The 24,930-nt window shown below is 35.0% G+C and overlaps 1 protein-coding gene across 3 annotated transcripts; it reads right to left on the bottom strand.

The window, feature by feature from the left end:
* Positions 1-17,688: 17,688 nt before the first annotated feature.
* On the bottom strand, positions 17,689-24,695 carry LOC113770733 (protein farnesyltransferase/geranylgeranyltransferase type-1 subunit alpha-like). 3 transcript variants are annotated; one of them, XM_027315299.1, is made up of 7 exons: positions 24,496-24,695; positions 23,250-23,362; positions 21,474-21,728; positions 20,976-21,085; positions 19,967-20,087; positions 19,701-19,796; positions 17,689-18,562 (listed from the first exon to the last, which is right to left on the bottom strand). In XM_027315299.1, exons 3-7 carry the CDS (start codon positions 21,708-21,710, stop codon positions 18,095-18,097), a joined length of 1,032 nt encoding a protein of 343 aa, XP_027171100.1. In that variant the 5' UTR covers positions 21,711-21,728; positions 23,250-23,362; positions 24,496-24,695; the 3' UTR covers positions 17,689-18,094. The 3 variants fall into 3 exon arrangements, with proteins under 3 accessions (XP_027171100.1, XP_027171101.1, XP_027171102.1); XM_027315300.1 differs by having other exon boundaries at positions 23,250-23,357; XM_027315301.1 differs by lacking the exon at positions 23,250-23,362.
* Positions 24,696-24,930: the final 235 nt, after the last annotated feature.

The following is a 24,930-nucleotide window of genomic DNA, read 5'->3' as shown; positions in this document are numbered from 1 at the left end:
GTGTTTCTCTCTCTGTGTTGAAGTGAAAACGATGTAGGTCATGTTTTTTATATAGGGTCCATGACCACGACCGAGTCCTGGTCGTTTAGGACTTCTTCTTCCAATTAGGAAATGGATTTAGAGTTCTGGTCCTTTAGAACTTCTTCTTCCAATAAGGAAGTGGATTTGGAGTTCTGCTCCTTTTACACAGCAAATTACATCTAAAAATGGATTTAATTTGGCAACCCTTCATCCTATCCGGCCTATACCACATTAAATAACATGGTCCTTATTTGATTGATTGCTGTTAGAAAGCGGTCCATCCCATCCCCGTCGAATAATGTAGTGAAATAAAAGGAATTAAATCCACCACCCATGTTTTTATTTCGACTTTTATAAGTAACCATAAATACCAAATAACCCCATCACTTGTAATTTACAAAAAAAAAAGTTATTTAAATTGATATTGTCTGGCATTCTAAAATTCAAAAATACAATGCCTCAGCTAATAAAAAATATCATACTTGCGGATCCAGTTTGGTTTCCACAACAATAGGCCCATTACGGACCAAACATCACAGACCATTCCTGTGCCCTTATTTCAACATTAATAAACAAGTCTTTTCGACAACCTAATACCATTCGCAACCATCAACACCCCAAGCCGCTTTTTAACCAAGAACCTTAATCTATGCCAAACCTTACACAACCTAAATGTAAAATTCAAGATGAAGATGAAGAAAAAAGATGATGCTGATCTGGGATTTATTCATCGGGTAAGCTATCCATGTAACTGATAATATTTCTATCTCTTTTGCATAGATCTACACCTGAACAAATCAACAAATAGATCAGTGTCTAGAGAAACCTTTAAAGTTTTTCTCTTTCGGGCAGACACAGTTTGACATCTAGTGTTTTCTTTTTAAGTTTGGGTTTTTGGATAGCAAATATCGTTCTTTGTGACTTGATCTCAGCAAGATCCCCTTTTTCCCTCTTTTTTAAATGTCCTTTGAACAAAACAGAAGGTTTCTGTAACGTTTTTTTTCTTTTCTCTTTGTTCTTTGTAAAGATTAAATTTTTCTATCTTTTTCCGTGATTGGATTACTGATTCTAGGGGAAAAAGGGGTCGTTAATTTGAAGCCTTTCAATTGTAATCTACAACTGAATCTATTTTTTGGTACATTTTTATTGTTTCTAAAATTAGTTTTTTAGATGGAAACACTTTGATATCCTGAATGTTTTTGTTTTGTGCCTGTGTTGGCAACCAAAGATCTTTCTTTTATGGCTTTGGTCATGGCTATTTTGCTATTTGCCTATATATTTCTGCTGTTTTCATACATACTGCTAGTTTGTTATGCTTTGTCGATGCTTATCCTTGCGTGGGTGAGGTAATTTTTGTTTCAGGTAGTTGGCTTATTCTAGTTGCCTTGGTAATTTTTGACTTTGAATTAGTTGGCTTATTCTAGTTGTCTTGGTAATTTTGGCATTGAAGTAGTTGGCTTATGGTCGTGTTCATGCACTCGTGCGAGTCTTCTTTGTGATGCTCAATCCGTTCTTACGACGTGATATAATAATTGATTTGGACAAATTGAAAATCTAGATGCAATAAGTCATTCTAGACGTTATTTTGTATACTAATGAAATCCTAGCACGCAATCGATATGCATATTCACACATTTGGGTACTGTGATTTCTCTAAAGCAAACGAACTTTTAGGTTTTTCTTTCGCTCTGTCCTGTTGACTATCTTCATTTCCAATGTGTATAACAAGGCTTTTTTTCAAGGTTTGTTTCCTGGCATAACATATTATCCCTTTGATCTTCATGCATCAATTTGATGTTTGCCTTTTTCTGATTTATGCATGCAAGTATTTGGGCTGGCACAAATGTGTAGGGCAACTGGCCAATTGAAAAAAACACTAAGGAAGTAGCTGCTTTGATACATTCTTTACCAGTTGAAAGAACAGCTGAAGCTAATATTTGAGCCTTAGAAGGAAATGTAGGATGTCTTGGAGGTTCACCTACTGGATTTTCTTAAATATTGTATTTAATGGAAGTGGGCTTCAGCTATCGTTCGCGCATCCTTGAAGTTTGAGAAATTTGATAACTAATACTAAAAGCTGCAGAACCAAAAATTGTTTTCGTCAACATCTATGATGATTGGCTTAAAAATGGTTTCCTTCTAGATGGCTTTTTCCAATTGATTCCGATCTTGTGCACACTTCATATGGACAGTTGGAAGGCAAGGATGTTATTGTTGCCTGAGAAGTTAATTGTCATTGAACCACATCATATTTTGCTTTCTTTTACTGGTCATTACTAGATGAAGATGAAATTAACTAAAATATTTCCTTTAATAAAAAAAAGACAACCCAATCTCTAAAAAGATAACATGAATAATAGTAGAAAATGAAAGTCAAACTTTTTTGTCTCTGTGATGGGGTTTTTGTTGATGGAGTTTTTCTTTGAATCAAATTAAGGTTCGGTCTGTTCTACTAGTTGAAGTTGCTTCTAGAGATCCCATATTGCAGTATTATGCCAAGAAGAAGAACGTCAATTTCTGAACCCTTACACAGTCGGAGATTTGTTCTGTAATCTTTGGATCTGACATGACTCTGCCTTCTCAACATCGATCTCAAACTGTAGAGATAGAGACCAGGTGATGTTTTGGTTATGTTTGTATCTGACAGTAATTAGGTTGTGTCTATTCAGTTATTTAATAGTTGCATGAAAGGTGATCAACTGCATGCTGTTATGGGATTGTTCCAATTAATTTGTATTTAGGCTAATGAAGCAAGTCAGTTGACCACAGTTACCACAAGTGTACTTGTAGATGAATTGAATCTTTATCCCAAGTGGATCGCATATATGTAAATTTTAAGGATATGAAGGCTGTTATTTGTTCCCCACTTGAAGTATACAAGTGTTAAGAGTTGGTATTTTGTTGTCTATGCTTCTGTCTAAAACTGATTACATTTGCATTATGTCCAAAAAAAAAAAAAGCTTTGAAGAATTTCATATGCAATTCTAACTTGCAAACTCAGATTGTTGGCTATTTGTATGGCATCAACAAACCCCTAATATTTCTCAAAAAAAAGAAAATTTGTTTTGGGAACTCATCAGTAGGTGCACTATCAGCTCTTCCAGAGGAGGCGACTTCTTCCTAATCATATGAGCGTTTAGGATGGAGGCATAACCAGCCAAATGAAATTCTCAATTATCATCTCAAGTTGCAAGTAGTTCTATCTGCTGTTTATATTCTTTTATTGATTCTAGTTTTGTGATGCTCTACATGTCTTGTATCACACACAAACAGTAACTATTCATCAAATGCTTGAGAAAAGCTAGACATAATCATTGAAAATATTCATGCATTGTTGTCTGGGCTAAATTTGCACAACTGTGCTTGCTTTAGATGCATGTTGTTCAGTTTGTACGTCTAGATTGCTTATGCACTTAGTAGTTAAGCAGTAGAAACATAGCTTTATACATTTTAGCTTTGGCAAATGATGAAGTCAATGGGTCTGTGAGGTCTTGCCATTCCTATTTGATGTTACCTTCCCCTTTGGCTGTTTCCTTAGGCTTCTGCTTGCTGGCTTTTGCATTGTTCTGTTGTTTGCGTTTGCCTTTATTGTTGTCTTGAGCCATCTGAGCTGATTTTTTATTTTTCATTTTGGGCTGGAAAGTGCTTGCTTGACCAGGTGCTCCACTTGGGGCATCAAAATATACATCAGTTCCATCCACAAGTAGCTGAATTTTTAGGTGTGTTTTGCCAATTTTAACTTATTTTTTTTCAATGATTTGTTGGGTGCATAGGTCTGTCTTTTTAACAGTTTTAAAAGAGAGACTATAGACTCTGGTGTTGTGTTCGTAGAGCAACTGGAGAGACAGAAAGCTTATCTTGCATTGTTCGTGACTGCTGCAGCGATACGACCCCTTTCCTTTATTCTTGTCGGTGTTTGCTGCCATGACGTCTGCACAGGCAAAAAAAATGTATATTTAAACTACAAATTAATTAACAAGAATTTAGGATTTAAGATTTGCAAATAGCAATTAAAAGAAATTTTTGATCCAGAAAATCACCAAACAAAAACAAATACAAATATATCTTAAACCGTCATAGGCAGAAATTTCAATCCATTCACTCATCCCAGGACGAGTCAGGGAGATAGCTTCAGGAAAGAAAGAAATTGCTACAACTATACAATCCAAGGAATTAGGCAAAGACGAGAAGTAATAGGTTTGACCGCGTGGACGAAAATCAGGCAAACATATAATAGACTTGGTTAGAGGATTGTATAGCTTCCAACTCTTGTCTCTGGACATTAATAACCAACCATATTTGGAATAACATATCATTGCTTCTTCAATTACCTGAGGCATTCTTATGTAGTACTTGTGCTCAACACCGAGTCAGGATCCACCAAACATTCAACTCCTTCAATTGTGCTTGAAAGCATCAGCCATAGAGATAATATGTGCTTTTCTCCTTTTTTTTGATCTCTGGCTGGTTGATGATAATGCTCGGTCCTCTCAGGGTCAGGAAACACCCAAATTGGTATGCTCCAGGGTGTCGGCAGATCTAGACAAGGTGAAGATATTGAGATAGTTTTGTCTTCAATGTGGTAGGAGTATAGGGACTTGTCTTGATAATGTGTAAAGTAAACCTGATTTCCTATTCGATCTAAATCAGTTGTCATAGTCCGGCATGAGATTGGTTCGCTATTGCCCAAGAAAAAAGCTCTATCTGGGCAGCTTTCCACTCTGTTCCATATCATAGTTGGGAAGTCGAATTTAAAAACAACAATATTCATTACTTTCCTGCAGTGTAACTCAAAATTTATCACGAAGACATCCCCATCAGATTCCACCAAGTATGTTTTTAGTTGATTGCACATGGATTGAACAAGAGGTAGATAACATTCAAGAGGTCTTATATTAAGACTTTGTTTCATAATCTCAATCTCTACCAGATACCTTTGAAGAGGTAGTAGCATATATTCTACCATCACTGACAATTGGCAAACAAAAATGATCCCAACTATAGTCGGTCTCATTTATACTTGATATCTTTACAGCAACTTAATTTTAAGAGATAATTTGACAATCGTCTCCTGAGATTTCACACAATTACAAAGAGCTCCCCTCAGGTTTTAAAAATTATGTATACCTTCTTTACTTTTATTGTTTAGAAACAATATAGGCTTAAGAACTTCAATTTTCTTTCAAAAATCCTAAATTGCCCTTTTGTACAAAACTAAGAAATAAAAAAATATAGTATAGTCAATCATTTTCTTCCATATTTTGCATAAATCAACAAAGCCAAATATCTAACAACCATCTAAGTATAAGTTTTAGAAATATTTAGCAAGTCCTAGAGGTTTTCGAAACGCTATAAATTGTTCAAGAGTTTTATGAAATGATATAGAGTTTTGTACATAAGAGTTGTTTTGTATACAAAGTGTAAGGTCCAAAGACAACCTAAGAGGGGGGTGAATTAGGTTGATTAAAAATACTTTATTGAGTTTATGCACTTTTTCTTTAATTAAAATTTACCTTCTTTTCTAGTAGTGATCAGCCAAGTAAATTTAAAGAAGAGAGCAATGTTGATCAGAAATAAGAGTGTATATAAGCAATGATAATTTTATTAAACAAAAGGAATAAGATAGAGTATCAAACCGATTGTCTACCAAGCTTTCCTCAAACTTGAAGACCAATCACAAAGATGAGCACCTTCTCTTTGATGAAAGATAATCAACTCAATGTACAATGGAGGGATCACTTTCTCCTTGCCCCAAGCCTCACTTAGTTAAACTAGGAAGTTTTACTATCACTCAGATAACTCTTAACAAAGCTACACTATTGAAAAATTCAAACACAAGAGAAGTGCTTACAAGAACTTCACACTACTTGGAGAACAAATCTTGCTTAGGAGACTATTTTCTAGCTAAAATATCTCTTGAAATCTTGTAAATGAAGTGTGCTTCTCGTTCTTTCCTGGTTCAGAATCGTTTGTATTTAAAGGGGACAAAAAATAGGCTTCATTAATGCTTCCAACGGATAGAAGACAGATGAAGAGTCAGCTAGCCGTTGGGGCTGTCGGACGTCCGACAGCTTAATCATCGTCTGATCCCATCGTCCGAAAATCAGCCAAGTTGTCGTTCGGACGTCCGATGGGATTTTATTGTCCGACAGCTTCTGCGTTCGAACGTCGTCAGAGAGTTATCAAAACTTTGCGAAATTTTTCGGATGTCCAACACGATCGATGTGCGTCCGAAGCGTGCGTCCGATCCTCCCGAACGTCCGATGCTTCCTCACGAGCGTCCGACAGAGTTTCCTTCTTGATGTTCTTCATCCTTTCGGACGTCCGACATGAGTGCCCTGTTTTTGCTTCTTCTTTTAGTTGATTTTCTTTCCTTGACACCTTTATACCTAATTCTCTAAAAAGCAAAACACTTATATTTGAAGAGAATTAGATAAACATTTCAAAGTGTTTTGTGATCATCAAAATCAAGAATAACACAAAGTTCTAAAGAGAGAATTCAGTGTAAAATTCTCTAGAGACTTGTATAACTTTCTTAACTTGCCTATAAATAGATCAAACTTCCTCATTTGTAAACAATCTTGTGCAAGTGTTCATAAGAGTAATACAAATTTCCTTTAGCTGCCAATGTTTTCTTTCTTTACTCACTATTTTAGTTTATGCACATTCTTTACGCACTTAGACTTAAGGTTGAATGAGCAAACCGTTCATATACTCAAATCTTTAACGATTGTCATACGGCGTGTTGGCTCATAGGAATTTAAGTAGTCTGTGACAAGTAGATATCCAAAATATTTCAACTTGTATATACAATATCAATACTTACCAAAATAAAAAAAAACACACACACACACATACACAAAAGAGGCTATGGACTTTCTGGTTGTGTTCATGCACCGACTGAGTCATGCATTGTTTGTGATTCATACAAAGATACTGCCATTTTCCTTTATACTTGTGGATGCCTTTGATGCTTGCTGCCATGACTTCTTCTACATGGGCAGCAAAAAAAAAAGTACATTTGAAAATTCATGGTAAAAGCAAAAAAGCAATTGGAAAAATTATAATTCATTAAGGTCAAAGGCATGTCTAATCCATCAGTCTTAATTTGAATTACTTCCCTGCAGTGTAACTCAAAATTTATCACGAAGACATCCCCATCGAATTCCACCAAGTATGTTTTTAGTTGATTGCACATGGATTGAACAAAAGGTAGATAACATTCAAGAGGTCTTATATCAAGGCTTTGTTTCATAATCTCAATCTCTACCAGCTTACCTTTGCAAGCAATAGTAGCATATATTCTACCATTACAGACAATTGGCAAACAAAAATTATCCCAACTAAAGTCGGTCTCACCTATACTCTTGATATCTTTACAGCAGCTTCTTTTAAACCACGTTTGGTCTTTGATGCAGCAGAACATGATGCATTGAGGATCAACACAAAATAGCAGGAGAGTGCTATCAGGATTTGTTGGGGATGATGTTAATAGGATATTTGTCAGACATTGTTTAGGTTGCAATTGCAAAGGAGGGAGATAAATTGACTCCAAAGTCTTGGGATTCCAAAGATGAAACTGAGTTTTCTTCGATAACACTAACCACCCGTGGGATGACAACCAAAATCTTTTGTTCTTTAACTCAGGAATTGATCTAACGTATTTAGTATTGGGCTAAGACAGGCAATAAAAGGTTTGGTTTTCCATTTTTTTGCCATGAAAGAAAACAAAACAAGGGTATAGACTCGGACAGGGTGGACAATGGCGGATTGGTCTATTTTTTATTACCTCCACCATGTTCAATTCTAGACTAGTGTTTCTCTCTCTGTGCTATAGTGAAAACGATGTCGGTCTTTTGTATAGGGTCCATGACCACGACCAAGTCATGTTCCCTTTAGGGCTTCTTCCAATAAGGAAATAGATTTGGACTTCTGCTCATTTTACATGGAAAATTAGGGGATTGCAGCAGGACTTGATTGCAGCAGGACAGTACAATGAAAGACGGTAAGGTTTCTTGAAGACGGTAAATTTACCTGATTGATGAAAGAACTCGGCTCTTGAGATTTTCCGTAATCAAGAGGAGAGAGAACCAGATCGCATAATCAATATTTGAGAGAAATTTTGAAGCAGTTCATCTGTGGTGCATTGATGCGATTTTCATTACGATTGTATTAAAATCAGCTGTACGGGTTCAAGAAAGTCATATTGGGTTAATTTTATTTTCTTTCCATTCCATTCCATTCCTTTTACAATGTTAATTTTTTTCCTTTTCTTTTAATTATTTCCATTTCATGATTTTTTGTCATGGATGTGTATGTCTCTCTATATATACACACATACTTGCACTTAGGTATGCAATTCATGTTGTTCCTTCTACTCATGTATGCATAAATACACAGGCATCGTTATCTTAAAGAAATTAAAATTAAACGAAGAGCACTTGTACAAAAGAATTACAATAATAGATTTTATAGAATTAAAATACCAAGTGCAAAACAAGCACTGAAACTAATTGAAGGAAAATTAACTCGTGAACAAATTAATCATTAGCTTCCATTGAACTTTACTCCTGATTCTTTCTTTCTTTCTTTTTTTTATTTTGAACCAAACATAAATATCATTTCCATTAGATCATATTACAATTGAAAAAGTCATTACATGCAAAGTCATCCCCTCTAGCTAAATTAGCTAACTCATGAGCTCCCATTATCACAGTCCTATCCACTTTGACAAACATGACCGGATTAAAATTCTGAGCCAAGACAATAATGTCCGGAAGTTCCGATCTAATTTCCAAAGAAGAGGTCTCTAATTTTGAGCTTTGCAAATGATTTAATAGACTGATACAATCTGTTTTTACCCCGCCTTGCTTCCTACAAATTACCCCTAGCTCCGCCCCGTTCCCCACCCCCCGCCCCCGCCCCCCACTTCCCCCTGAGTGTCCTGTGGGGCTAATAAAAATTTATTATAGTTAAATTTTAGTAAATAATCAAGTACTAAAATATCAACACATCATCAAATTATTATTCATTGTAATTTCACAATTGAAACTTATAAAAACAATCAAACAAAAGTTATTTGAATACAATCTAACATGATAAAATAAATACAACTAAAGTAGTCAAGTTTTCACTTTTGGCACAAATACAATCACTAATTTATTATTATATTTGTGCTTTTTTTTTGAGAAAAATGTTATTGTATTAAGTGTAATTAGAGATTTAATATAAATGTATTAGTAAATTTAGTATAACTAATTAATAATTTCTATTAGTAGACATATATAATTATTAATATAATTGATAATATCAATTATATTACATATACTAATATACATTATATAATACATATAACTAATAATATCATTATCATAAGTTTATAAATAATTAAATTAAATATTATATATTTAATTATATACATATATAATTGCCATCCTTGGTTTTTATACATAGGGATGCATCGCCAAAACTCCTTGCACGAGTCATTTGCCTCCAAACGTGCGGTTACCTCAACTTGAAAAGTTGACTCTACATTTACTCGTTTAGCTAGTCTGTCATGATCTTGTCCACCGTTTTTTCTATTACAAATCCGATCCCATCGTTTTTTCTGGTTGCAGGCCTGGTTAATTATACTCATTCTACTAATTCTAGTAAAGTGCCGTATACTACATGTCATGAGTAAGATGCTCATATTATAAATTTTAATTAAAGGAATAAGTGAAAAATCACTATTGATCCTCTTAAAAAATTGGATGAATGGGTTGGGTGGTTCGAATGAGAAAATATAAGCGAGAGATCTTACACTCGAGCCATCTCACTTATATAAAGAGAAAAAGAGAGAGAGAGTGTGTGTGTGTGTGTCTGTATGTGTGTAATTTATCAATGAATCTAATACTGCGTCTTAAAAAAAAAAAAGAGGAAGATGAATGAATTGGGTGGTTTAAGAGAGACAATATAAGTCAGAAATTTCAGTTTGAACCCTCCCATTTATACAAAAAAAAAAAAAAAAAAAGAGGGAGAAAGAATGAGATATATCAATGAATCTAATATTACCTGTGGTTACCATTTTTATTTATTTAACGTTTGAATACTTTACATTTTCTTTTTAAAGAAAAGTTATGCTTCGGCTTCTTGGTCCACGCATCACTTAAATTTTTTTAACTTTATAAACGCCAAAATATTTGTCAAAGTTTACTTTATACTTTCTGTTGCAACTTTTCCCAATTTCCAACAAGAAAAGTTGTGCTTTGGCTTCTTGGTCCACGTAACTGTTACATTTGTTTAACTTTATAAATGCCTAAATATTTGTCAAAGTTTACCTTTTACTTTCTGTTGCAACTTTTCCCAATTTCCAACATTTTATTTTTTTATTAACATGGAAGGAATAAAATTTAAAATGCTATGAGGAAAATGAGAATTTAAACCTAAACTCTCTAAATTTTACGGTTTTAATTTTAGGCAATACACCGATTTCCAATTTTCAACTTATATAACTTATGTAAATATATCAATATTTGCAAAATTTTACTTTTACTTTGCATTATTACGTTGTCACAAATTTTCTTTTACTAAAGCTTTTAAGTTCCCTATATCTTTCAGTTAATTTAATATTTTTCTTTTTTTAATTCTTTGAGTATATTAATAACCTTCCCATCAATTTCATCATTCTAATTTAAGAAACAATGAAACCTATTTAATGTATTTCCTTTTAATTAGATAATTCTCATGGAGTTCTAATTTTTAATTAGTCTCCAAACTACTTTTAAATTCTCATATAATTCCATCTAATTTTGTTTTACACGTTTTAGTCCCTAAAGTACTAAAAACTAAAGTTGTCTTCTCCTTGTGCAGTCGATTAATATAAAATACGTTAAATTGTGTAAACATTAGAAAAGAAAAAGAAGGAAACCAGAAAACATTTACTGCAATAGCAAAGTAAAAAAGGTAGAGAGCTGGACTATTATGATGAAACCAAAAAGGTTGAGGGTGGGACTAAAAATTGTTCTCTCGCTATCGTTTAGATTTTTCAACTTCAAATATGTCAGCTTAAAAAAATGAACAATTTCAGCATGGGACCCATAATGAGTTACCTGTAAAGAGAATTAATTTTTTTTCAAAGAAAATTAACAATATTCTTCTTCATTTACCCTTTTGATTACTTTAATAAGTGATCCAACGATTACATGAAACGTTTTACATTCGGATGACAATGGAAGCGGGTACCCGTCCTGTGGGAATGGGGCGGGACGGGGGGAATTTTTTCTCCCCCTATTTTAAATAGGGTGGGGGGGGGGGGCGGGGACGATACTTGTGCCCCATCTCCTACCCATCCCTCACTTTAATTTATTAATATACATAAATGCAATAGATTATATAATATAATAATAATAAATTTAGAATATTTGATAACTAAACATAATTTTTGTTTCATTTCTCTCTAAATTTCTAATTGATATTTGACACAAATATGTTAAACATTTTATGAGTATTCCCAAATGTTATCTATACAATCCAATTGAGTTTCTTAATTTTTTTGGTGTTTTATTTCAACACTTTTCATGTTTCATTTTTATTTTTTCCACTTTTTTCAGGTTCGTATTTTATTCTTTTTTTTTGAATTTAATTTTGCTCTATTAAATAAAAACTTTTACAAAAAAAAAAAAATTATCACCTGCAAGCACCCTGTAGAAAAGACGGGGCGGGACGGGAGTGGGGGGAACATAGACAGGGGATGGGCCGGAGGCGGGAGGAATTTTTTGGTCCGGATCCCCCGCCCAGTTGCCATGCCTAGTTTTACGTTTTAGACTGCTTTTGATTGTCAGATTGCCTGTGCGTTATATTGCCTTCAACTGGGAAAGCCCATCTCATGGGTCAAAACAGCGTTGTTTTCAACACTTGGAAATGTGTCACATTTCCATTGGTTTGTTCGTACTTTTAATACAAATTGAAACTACCTCAATACATTGCAGGAAAAAGGCCTTTTTTGAGCCTTATAGGGCGATGGGCATTAGTGATATGACCTTTTTTTTTTTAAAAAGGATGATGGCTATTAGGGGAAATGGATTTGGGGAGCTTGGAGGAATATTGCCATTTGCCACTACGTTACACCAATTTAGTTGAGCATTTTTCTATTTCCTGATTTTTATTAATCTTTTTTCATGATGCTTGAGTAGTGTTGTCCGCCTTGGAGTCTATCTGCTTACTACCAACTGAAATTAGTATCAAAGGGAATGAATGAATTTGGTGATACGATAAGAGAGAGTATAAGTGAGAGATTCCGAATTCAAAACCTCCAAATCATATTACATTTAAAGAAGAAGAAGAAAAAGAAATTAGTACTAGACAGCATTAAAGCTACACATAGATTTGTCCCATACAATTAGAGAGGAGGTCATGACCACTTTTCTCTTTCCTTTTGTCCAACGAGAAGTGGGTGAAAATGTGAAATAGGTGTTTTCTGTACCCTATGAGTACAATAACCTCCAGTAGGCCACAATATATAAGCATTTCCCTAAGGACCAAATGTTACAAAAATCACTTTAATGGCTAATTTGGGAGTTGAGATTCCAACAGAATCAAAAAGAAAGGAAGAGAGAGATGGATTTTCCTACGTTTGGGAATTTCAAGTGAGACTGAAAAGAAACCAAACGAACGGATTTTGAAAGATGCCACGCGCTACTACAGTGTAGAGGTGGCAAAATGGGCGGGATGGGCGGGATTTGCTTGGGTTTGAGATGGAACCGAGTCATATGGGTTTGGGCTCAACCTTACCCATATGTGTTTTGGGACTAACTTGGGCGGGATCATTTTGGGATGGGTTTAGATTGATCCCGCCCAATACCCAAATCCATTTTCTACATATTTTTTTCCTTTAATTCATTTTTTATTTTTATATAATTTTAATATTTTTGATTTATTAAATTTCTTTTAGTTTTATTAAATAAACATGCAAGTGCTTTATACTCAAGATTCCCACCAAAAATTGGATTAACAAATAAAGGAAAAGATAGATATACAACCATATTCCAACATATATCAAGATGGCCAAGGTCCTTAGGATGTTGAATATTTATCCTTATCATTGTCCAAGGATGACAGGTCTAAACTAACTGAAATGCTGGAAATTCTTGTGGATAATGACTAGGAAGACTACTAGATTATATTCGCTGGTATAACTATAAAAATTGTTAAAGATAATTTTTGAATCTAAGATTCCGTTTGGATTGACTTTTTTTTCAAAAAATAAGTTTTTCAAATACAATGTTACAGTAATATACAATAACTCAAAAAACATCCCATCCATATTAATATATCAAATATTTCAAAAAAATTTTATAGTAAAAATTTTTCATATACACTGCTACAATAAAATATTTCAAAAACACCTACAAAAAACAGCTAATCCAAACGGAGCCCTTGCCATTTGAGCCCAGTGGGTACCCAAGTATTTCCCATCCTTTCCCATTCATTAATGGGTATAGTTGGGATGTGTCCCAACTTAAACCCAATACCAAATTATAATACCCATCCCGCCCAAAGTTCCTTTGGGCATGGGTAGCCCATTGGGACTTGGGACAAATTGCCAACTCTACTACAGTGCAATTTTTTTGACCAAAAGCAGGCCGAAAGTGAATGAAAATGTCACGGACTCGAGGTTAATTTCTGGAATTGTTAGGATTGAAATTGGATTAAAAAGAAGAAATCAGAAGAATTAGAGGAATTGGGGAAGAATCAGAGGAGGGAGAGCAGGAGAGAGGGAGAGAGAGGAAGAAGGCAAGAATGCAAGAGGAAAGGAAATGTGATCAATGATCGTATTCCTTACACGTGAGTCCCACTTATATAACCAACTCTAACAGATTTGTCAGATAGCTAACAATCGACTTAACTACCTAATGACCTCATTAATTGGAACGGCATCGTATTACTGGTACTTAAGTAAGACCAAAACTGCACCGTTTTGCTAATCTATTGAGCTAACTGACTATTGCTCAAATTGAGCCATTATTACGTTTAAGGACCTATAGTTTGCAGCTGACAGAAAACTGATGGAAGCTTACAAAACTTTTTCAAATTGCCCATTTTATCCTCACAAAACTATTGAATGAAATTTTATTGACATATATATCCAAAATCACTATATTTCCTTTTAAAAGTCTCAAACAAAGTTAAAATCTCATATCTTCCTTTTGATTCTATTATTTTCTTTCATAACTTAACATTTCCCATCTTTTCTTTTCTAACCTAAACATCCAAACTAGCTATTCTCTAACTTTTAACTTTTATAATTTTGTCACCCCAATTCCTAATATAAGATTTAAAAATTAATTTTGGGAAAGAAGATTATTTCATTTTGATATTGAAGCTTTTATGGTCTCTTAATGGCTTAATTGTCATAAAAAATCAATTTAATTCCTTAACTTTAATGATAAATTGCAAGTTGTTGACGTTGTTACAAAACCCTCGTGTCATCTGAGTGAACAATAATAATTATAAAATTAATATAGTATATAAAGGTTGTAAATATCACTCGAAATACTTTTCAATAAAAATACCCTTGAAAACACCTCAAATAAGTCTTCAAGTATAGTTTTAAATATTGTATCCTTTTAAAAAAAAAATCTTAGAGTAAGTCAATTTGAAAATAGAAAACTAGGAAATTTAAAAAAATTTAAAACCATTTATGAAACTCCTTCAAGTCAACTAAAACACCTCTATTCACTAAGTAAAACATTTTTATTGGTAACCTGAAAACAACTCATGTAAATTTTTAAACATAAACTGATTGGTATTTTTGATAGTACTTGCTACTTATGATTGTGGGTGCTATATTTTGCTCATCAAACTTACGCCTTCATGCTTCTTGCTTTTATATTTTCAACCTTCTATTCATATACTCATAATTTGTATACAGTTAAACAATAAAGCAAAAAAAAAAAAAAGAAGTAAGGGAGGGCAGGGATGTTAACGAGTGATAATTAACCACAGGGAAAGTTTCTAAATTCATCCCTTCTCTTAAAAAGGAATTCAAAATCACAATAAATAGAAGGGATAATTGCAGAAACCTCCCCTGAGTTTTATGGTAATAGCATTGACCTCCCCTATGAAGTTTAAAATAGCAATCACCTCCCTAAAAAAAGACTGACACAATTTAATACATTCTTCATTGTCAATTTACTAAAATACCCTCACTAAAATTTAATTTTACCAAAGAATGTGATGACTTAAACCTAGTAAAACATTTGTCATTTTGATAATTGTAGTTTACACTAAATTAACTATTTATGCATAGTTTAACTAAATAACTAAATAACTAATAATCTAATTAATTAATTAACTAATTATCTGTTGACATAAATAACTAATTAACTTTAGATGCTTAACTAATTATCTAATTAGTTAATTAACTTCTTAATTTGTTAAATAGCCTGCCTGAAACCCGCTTGCGGGTTTCCCCTTATGTAAAATGACTAAAAGCTGCTTTTCTGTTCTATTTATATCAAACACATACTCTCAAACCCTCACCTGAAGGGTGAGGATGAGAGGGGAGGTTTGCTGGGCATCCTAGGGCCCTCCGATGGGCATGTGCAACTCAACGCAGCTTGCATGTAAAAAAATTTTTTTTTTTTTAAGTAATTTGTTAAATAGCCTGAAACCCGCTTGCGGGTTTCCCCCTTTTTTTTTTAAAAATAAATTCTATGCTAAAATGACTTAAAACAAAAATAAAAGACTAAAAGTAAATAAAAACTAGCATGAAAAATAAAAATAACAGTAAATAAAAATACACTAAAAATTTGGTGTCTACAGTAGTTACTGAATAATCTGGAAACAGATTGAATGAAGACTCAGAAGAAACGGAAGCTGGTCTCTTATTATTAAAGAGTGAAGGCTAAAATAGGCATATCAGGTGAAAGTTTGTGGTGGAAATCTGTTTTTCGCATATGCACGCGCCTTTGCAGTTCGTTTAAGACACACGCCGAATATTTGACGATTTCCGTCCACTTTTCAGGTTAATTCAAACCACGGGGTATCGACTGGTATGATATGAAATCACAAGGGGTTTTTATGTATGATTGCCTAACCACAGGGGGCTTTTTTGTTGTTTACCCAAAAAAGTATAATTTGTTGGGGTTGTTTTCAGACTCAGAAATCTTCAATGTTGCCTTTCTATTGCACCAGCAATATTTGTTTTGTATTGTGAAGGATGTAGGAGAGTTCCATGATGTTCTCCTGTGGCTGGAAGAAGCCATTTTCTGATTTCTGCAATATGACTTGAAACTGCCAAACTGAGTATCAAGCAAGCTGTGTTTTGAGCTGGAAAATTGCTGCTGCATACATGAGTCCAGATTCTGGTATTCATTTTGCTACTGACCATCGTTTATAAGCTAGTGCCTTAGTTACATCAATTAGCCGTTAAGTAGCCGTTGGTTTCTCAGCAAATGAAGTTGTTGCAGGTCATCATCTGGAAGCATGTTGTTGCATTTATACCCCCTGAACTTCCTTGTGCTTAATGAAAAAGCCCCTCTCTTGTTAATACTACTTGTCAACCAACATCAGGGCAAATTTGGAACAAATTTTTTATCTCACTTGTACAGCTAATTTTTTAATGGGAATTGAAGCTGCCTGGACTGATTTTGCAACTTAATGTTCCTGTTGAGGGGTGCTATCTGCCATTTCAGAACTTAGAGGGGAGCTCAGTGCAACTGTCAGTAGTTTCAGGGGAGGTTTCTGCAATTTTCCCTAAATAGAATCCTCCCTTTATAGCGCCTTCAGTTGTTTACTGCCGTCTTAAGCCCACGCCTTCAAAATCAGAAGCCCTTGATTATGGAAGGCGTATTTGACAACTTTAATCCACCACGCCTTCCTCTCTTCTCTACAAAGGCATCACGCTTGGAGCAGCAGCAAAGTCCGACTGATTATTTCGGGACAAACGCATTGGCCACCCCTTCCTGTCATAAGTTGAAGCCTAAAACACAGAATCAATTTTAAATTTCAGTTTTTCGCGCTCTTTCTCTGTTTTTCCCTGTAACGACAAATTCAGCCTATAGGATAATGGAAGAAGTCGACGAAACAGAGGCCACACCTCAGGTAATTCAATTTCGATAAAAATAATCAATGTTTGTTCTGCCATTTCAATTCCAAAATATTTCAGCTGAGGTAGTTTGCTTATTTGAGGCTCACTGCAAAAATAACAAGTAGGCCTCTGGATTTTCCTCAGAGAATTTGAAGGATGGATATATTCTTATGTTTGGATTAATATGGAAGGATTTGATGTGAAAGAACTAAAGACTGTATTAAAGAAGATCAAATTTAGTGAATCTCGAGTCTGTAAATCATAAGCGGAGGAGATTTAGCTAATCGTAATGCGATGTATGGTTTCCATTCACACCTTCATTTCGAGCTCTTCAGCAGTTAGAATCCATGTCTTCACTTTTCCTAATCTCTTCTACGGAATTTTGAAGTTTTAATTGACACCTGCTACATGAATTTGAGCTTTGAACAAATTCATCTCCAACACTAGTGAACCACTGAGACAAACTGACAAGGTTACTTGCAAACAAGTGATACAGGAATATAAACCGACAAAGTCCATCACTAGTTTAATTTCTCCTAGAATGCTTGTCAGTAGTGACATTGAAACGCCTATAGTTACTAGAAACTTGCGGTCTAGAGCCCAAAAGGGGCGAGAATGGAATAGGTGGGGAGCATCCCATTGTCATAAAACTCATTTTCTGCAAATCTTATGGAGGAGGATGCTACATTATGAAAAAAAAAAAAAACAAAAACAAGTCAATATCGTGAAAATAGAAAGACAGAAGACACCAAGTTGCAGAGCTTATATGTTTCGATTGCATCCTTTATCCGGTACTCAAATCGAGTAAATTAGAGGTTCAGCTACAGTGGGTAGTTCAATATGGTGGTGTTGCAACAAAAGGATAGTTCAATATGGCGGTGTCAAGAGCAACACAAGGACTTTCCACATAAGAAGTTCTTTTCTATGCAGGATCTCTCTCCTCTGATAATACCGACGAGTAGAGAAATAAGGTAAGATAAGACGAAAGATCTATGGGCACCTTTATAAACTCAAACCAGTCAATCCATCATCTTTCAAGCATTGAGCTGCTTGAGCAGGCGCCATGTTCCTCCGCCACTTCCAATAGTTTGCTCTCATTGGATCTACAAGTTCTAGGATAGAACAGACCACTTTCACCAAATCAGAACCTTGGGCACCCGAGTCAGAAAGACCATAGACAGCATTTCTTATCTCCAGGCTAGGCTGGAAACCATGGCAGAGAAGGTCCAAAAGCATGCTGAGGGCGTGCACGTAATTGTTTTTGGCAGTCAAAATCTTTAAGCAAACTGACGCTACTTGAGGGTCTTTAACTAGAGCCTGTGTATCATTTCTGTATAAGCCTCGAAGGTACCTCCAAGGACTTTCATTTTCAGGATGCTCCATAATTGCATTAACTGTACAAGTTACTTCTGACTCCCTCATTGCCCCCAGGCCTCCAAGGAGAGGAGATCTTGTTACAACAAAATATCTCTGCAACCAATAATTCAACATGGGATTTCTCAGATGTAGAAATCTACAAAGGTACAACACTGTGACAAGAGATCATGCAAGGACAACTAAAACATGACCTCCTCATAGCATATCAGATGATTATATGACGCAAGTTGGAATCACACAATTAACTATCTGCTAGCATTTGGGATGATGGTACCAGTAAAGTTTTGACATTAGATCCATAAAAAGCTGAATTTTAAATCTCACGTTTTATACGTTCACCGACACACATTGAATACTTTACATATTTATCTATCAGTACAGAACAAATAACAGATGATTTTGTGAACAAGATATCAAAATAGGCATATAAGCACAATACAATTGTGTTGCATAAGGTCAGAGGGTTTGAGTTGATAAGCTTCTAACTAATTAGTTTGGTTTACCTGGAAATACCTAAGATTTAATCAGTTCAACTAGGAAAAGATTTCGAATATTCAATCTAGCACAAATTGGGTCGAAAACATTAACGTTGTTAATCAGATTAGTCAGCATTTTTCTTTCCCTGTTTTCAAGAATTTTCAAGAACATCTGGTCATGAACTTGGAAATTTAAATTAGTTTTACATTAAAACAATGAAGGTTTTACACGAAGTTGGTCACGAAGTTGCAGAATGAGTCATCATGTGAGATGAAATGCGAGATTTTACTAATAACAATGCTGACACAAAAAAGAAAACTCTAGATAGTCCACCTAAGACGATTAGAAAAGAGGAGAGGATTTGGAGTGGCTTTGGGGCTGTTCTAGGCATCTAGCACAAGTGGAGGTTTTATGGAGAAAACAGGAGCAAAATATATATCTAAACTGGAGGAATATTTAAAGTGATGTCAAGACTGGCTAGAGAGTCATGGCTCTCTTTGATTTTTCTACAGTAACTGGCTTCACGGACTTGCATAAATTGGTTTTCTTGATCTTGTACCTTATTTACCAATTTTTTAACTTGCAAAAAGGATAAGGACCAGCTGGTAATTTTTATTTTCAAGCCAACACCATCTTGTATTACTCAATGTATACTGGTAGACCAAAACATAAAAGAGGCCTATTTACCGATGACGTTTGGAGATAGACATCATGACATTTAGGATCTAATCCAAACCAAAGCATCATTCTTTACCTGATTCCAAGCAGAATTATTGAAAATGTCATCTTTGAGGAGTAGTTCACAATAGGCTAGCTCATCTTTCCATCCGCCAAGTGCCTGAAGGACCCACTGCACAAGAGATTTAGATATTCAGTCTCTTCATGTACACATACCAAACAAAAGTCCCTTTACACCTCCTTTACCAGAGCAAACATGGTGATTGTCATTTAAGGCAATTGAGAACTCTTGCACCTCAAAGAATGGAACAGAATAAAGAATAATACTAAATCAAAAATTACCTGTCTATGAGACCAGGCATGATAATGTTTTGCATCCTTAGAAAGAATTTTCTTTGTGAACTCAAGCTCCCTAGTTGAAGCATCAGTTCCCAAATTTTCAGCAACCCAACGCCTATGGTGCCTGGAAAGTCATTTTTCTAATTAGTTTCAAGTCCCTAAAAACAGAATGATTTGAAACTAACCAACAATAGAACTGGATGAAACAACATAAAAAGGAAAGTTTTGAATGCATGCTTGTGCCAAATGTATGTATTAAAAGAATAAAAAAAAACCCATTCTTTTTTTTTTTCAAGCAAGCAAAATCCAATCCAGCTTTCGCTGGTTCCCAGATGGACATTGGTCTTTTTTTGAAATTACATGTCAGGTTATGATTTTAAACCCTCACCGACTCCATAGGGGCCTCCCATTCAATTAAGCAAAATTCAATATCAAAATAGCTTGCCCATGTGATAATATCCCAAAGCCAATAGTTCTATGTTCAAATTTAGTAGCTTACTCTTGTATGTTTGAACTACATGTCAGATTATATTCCATTCAACTATGCATGTTATTATGACACTTTATTTTACCAACCAAAGAACTATAACTGACATGATACGAATTGACATGATATAGGTATTGCAAAGGGTGCTGATAACTTTCCAAATACTACTAGTACAAAGATAATCCTTTTTTTCCCGTTATGTATAAAGTATTTTTAGATTTGGAAATGAACAATGTCCCAGCATAGAAAAAGTTCCTTAGCAACAAACAGAATTCAAGCAAACCCCAGAAGTTAAACGAAACAAAGCTTCCACACAAATATGATTGTTAAAAGCTTAAGAGGAGAGGAGAAAATAAGAGGACATGCAGATAAAACAAGAAAACTATTTGTCAAAAGGATCACCTCACCAATTCAGTCTGCAGACACCTAGACTTTGTCCTTGATCAATTGCACCAGGTACAATAAACAACAAAACTGCAATTATCTACATAAGGGTCCAAATGCAGAAGAAAAATGTAGCTATACCATATCTGATAATTCTTAGAGTTTCCTTCCACAATGCCATCCGAAAAGTCCAATTCCTTGTTCATGTCAGCATTAAGCGCCTCGAGTACTAGCCGCCTAAATTGCCATACCTAAATCAACAGACACGCAAAATAAATGCCTAATACACATAATTCTTCACAAACTAATTCCCCTCCATATTTTCTTCTTTTTTCCGAAGCTTCAAGAGCCTAAAGGGCCCATCTAATAACATCAAGAACTCATGAACAAGATAGCCAACATGCATGTCATGATTATTCAAAAAATCACTTTAACAAAAAGGGTCTTGTTGTGAGAATTTAAAATAGCAGAAAAAGGTCAAAATTTAGACTCTTCTGTGTTGTTTATCATAAAATATTTACTGCAAAATTCCCTAAACAGCAAAAACAATAGGTTCTTACTTCAAAAATTTCTTACTCCAATTTCTCTATAGAGGGTACTAAACATATAAGCATGCATCAACACAAAACAAGAACTAACAGTGTAATTTCCAGGGTTAAGTTTGATGGCTTCTGTGGTGAGTTGAAGAGCTCGATGAGACTGCTCATCGGCTACATATATTGCTCTAAAATAGTCCATTGTCTCTCTAAATTCATCAGTATAGGAGATAGGGACAATGGGATTTGGACCGTCATCCTGGGGGACAGGCTTCACATCGGCATATTCAGGCCTCTGACTCAAAGGGATTCTTTCACTGCTTTTTTGCAAGACATCCATCGCTATCTTGCATGAGTTCTGTACCGAAAAGGGAACCAATTAAAGCCAATTACAACTCAACTAAACAAGAAGATTATTAAGCTAGACAATTAACATTTTTCAGTTCGAAACTTAATGAAAACTTTTAAAACAAACAACTAGAGGCAAATCATGAAAAATAGAAAAGACTAGGGGAGTGGTCAAAACAGAAAAAATGAAAAAGGAAAAATGAAAAATCTACGGTACTAAAGCTGTTTTCATTGAACAATAATGCTACTGATTGGTTTCTGATCAGGATTTTAACTTCGGCCAAGTTGTCACTGCGACTCAGCCCCCCATTCCGGGCTACTTTTACTCGGAGATGCTAGAATCGGAGTTAACTTGATGAACTCTGGCTAGTCCTGATCCAGTCGACCAATTGTGTTAAAAAATATAATATTTATATATATATATATATATATATATATATAAAAGCGAGATTTGCCTGTGTCTAGCGACTCTAGCCTCACAGCTTCAAAATTCAACCCAAAAAAAAGATGGCAGAATAAACAGCTAGAATTGTTTTCCCTTGTCCTAGTGTCACCAATTGTAATCTAAATTTGTCTTCTCAAATCCAAAATACTCAACACATACCAGTTTTAGTCTAAACTTGTCTTCTCAAATCACAATTATCAACAACAACGATGTTTGAGATTTCTACATGGGAGAAGAAGAGGCGAAGAGAACTGGGAGTGAAAGTGAAGCTTCAAGATGTGGAGAGTGGACAGGGTAGGGAAAGAGAAGAATGTAAAGCTCACCAATGGTGAGAGAGGCCCGAGAACAAGAAATAGAAGAGAAGCGGCTTCAGAAGTAGGGATGTAATCGAACCAAGTCAAGCTCGAGTATTGCTATACTCGAGCTCAACTCGACTCATATATATCTAGGCTCGAGCTCGACCGAGTCCAAAAAATCGATACTCGAAGCTTGACTCGAAGAACTCCCTTTAAGCTCGAGACTCGACTCGATTAGGCTCAACCTTTAGTCAAGCCTTATCAAGTCGAGTCTAATCAAGCTTTTTGACTCGACTCGATCAAAAAATGAGGCATATAATCAAGGTGACGTTTTGGGAAGATCCACAAGCAAGCAAGTAGCTATCAGTTGGAGTAAATGAGGCATAAAATCCATGTATTCATCGATACAAATACAAGTATCCACATTCTACCTCCCACAGTTAGCATCTTTAACACCCTGCGAAAGTACCCAAACTAACCAAAATTCCCCACAAAATTCCAAAACTCAGCAAAACATGAGCTGAGCCACCAAATTGAGAGACAAACAATTATCTCAAACAGCCACAATATCCCAACTACCACAAGCTCAATTCAAGAAACCAATGCCAAGATCTATCCAGAAATTCCTTTTCCCCACAAATATCACTAATTACTAACTAAAGAAAGCTGCTTTAAACAAGAACATGTCAGAAAAATATATTCCTGGTTCAGAAATGGACCATAGTCCAGCAGAATTACAAGTGTTTGAAAAAGATATAGAAGAATGAAGTTGAAAACTCTTGTCACTAACCTGACTCGACTAACAGAACAAAGAATAGCTTTGAAGAGTGAAATGCTGGCATGAAGCAGAAAGCAGACAGCCCAGCAAAGATGACCTTATACACTATAGCTGTATCACCTATGCTGACACCAAAAAAGCATGTAAAAAGCTTATCAGCCTCTAAGTCGATGACAGTAAAGTGCCATTTTTTTTTTACTTTGACTATGAACTTTACACAGAACAGACAAAAGAAAGAGGACCAGTACAGAACATAAATAAGTACATTTTAAGCTCCACCTCATAACCATATAACTCCGTATATCAATTCGTGCACCTACGTAAAACTACAGCACAACAAGCTACATGAATTTCAAGAACTAAGAACTACAGCACAATTTGTTTTTTCTTTTGGATTATAATTTGTCTAGTTGAGATTAAAAAAACAATTGAACGAGACATCAATTAAGCAGTATGTAGAAGACAGGGACAGCCACGTTTTAAATGAGACAGAAAGAACAAATGAGAAAAATTGGTCACCACAATTAAATTTTGTTGCTCTGTAGTGCATTTGACTAGAGACGTTAACCATTTTTCACAGCTCTGAAACAAGGCATAAACAATTTATAGCAGTATCCTAAATGCCAATTGATAAAGAAAAGGTAACTCCACTGTTTGTACATACAATTTTTGTAGCTAAAAAAATGTTAAGGATTCATTGTCTGGGTTGCATCTATACCCAAGATTTTGGTTATAAGACACGGCTCTTTTGAAGAAGTAGACAACAAACTTTTAAATCCCCAGAAAACAAAACAGAGCAGCTATTCTGTTCCATCAGTCGACATGGAGAAAGCAGAATTGGTTTTTCAGCCAGTTGGGTCAACTAGAAGAGCTTGGCAAGTTGCTAATCAACTGATCAACCCAGACAAGAAGTTCTCATGCCTATGATTCTAGAATTGAAAGTAAAGAATAATGGTCTAAGAGTACCCAGGCCAATTTGTCGTCTCATGACAAATCAAAACATCTGCTAGAAATACGTAGGGGTTTCTTACCCAATTAAATGTAAACAACCGACAACAATTACAGATGCATGAATCAGGGTCCCAATTCCAGTGGCTCATAATTGCAAAGGATACCATAAGAGCTGCGGCGAAAATTACCAAGACACCAACTTTAACAAACTCAGAGCGCATAATATTTGTCAGGGGGCATCTCAATATGATTGGAGTAACCAGATGCGGTAATCAATCATACTACATTAGAGCAGAGGCAGACATACCAGTAACCAGATGCGGCGAGCTCACTCTGTAGAGATGGCGATGGAGTCTGACAGATGCGGCAAGCAACGGCGTCGGCGACGAACGAGAGACTGAGAGTAACGGAGATAGGGTTTAGATCTAAATCACTCAGAGTCAGTGGTTGGTAGGGATGTACTTCGAACAGAAAGTGAATTTCTTCTCAACTTTCTTCGAACAGACAGAGAAGAAAGCCTTTTCTTCCCTTTTTTAGACTTTTTTTTCTTTTTAGGTATTTTTACAATTATGTTATTACTTTTTTACTATTATTAAATTTTATTATAAAGAAAAGTATATTATAAATTCTGTATAACTTATACCCATAACGTTCATTTTATAATTATAATATATATATTATTTAAATCATAAATATATTATTTAAATACTCCGACTCGACGAGTAGCTCGACAAGCCACGAG

The sequence above is a fragment of the Coffea eugenioides genome, chromosome 5 (assembly GCF_003713205.1).
Source record: "Coffea eugenioides isolate CCC68of chromosome 5, Ceug_1.0, whole genome shotgun sequence".
Classification (NCBI taxonomy): domain Eukaryota; kingdom Viridiplantae; phylum Streptophyta; class Magnoliopsida; order Gentianales; family Rubiaceae; genus Coffea; species Coffea eugenioides.
This window is presented reverse-complemented; position numbering and strand designations above follow the sequence as displayed.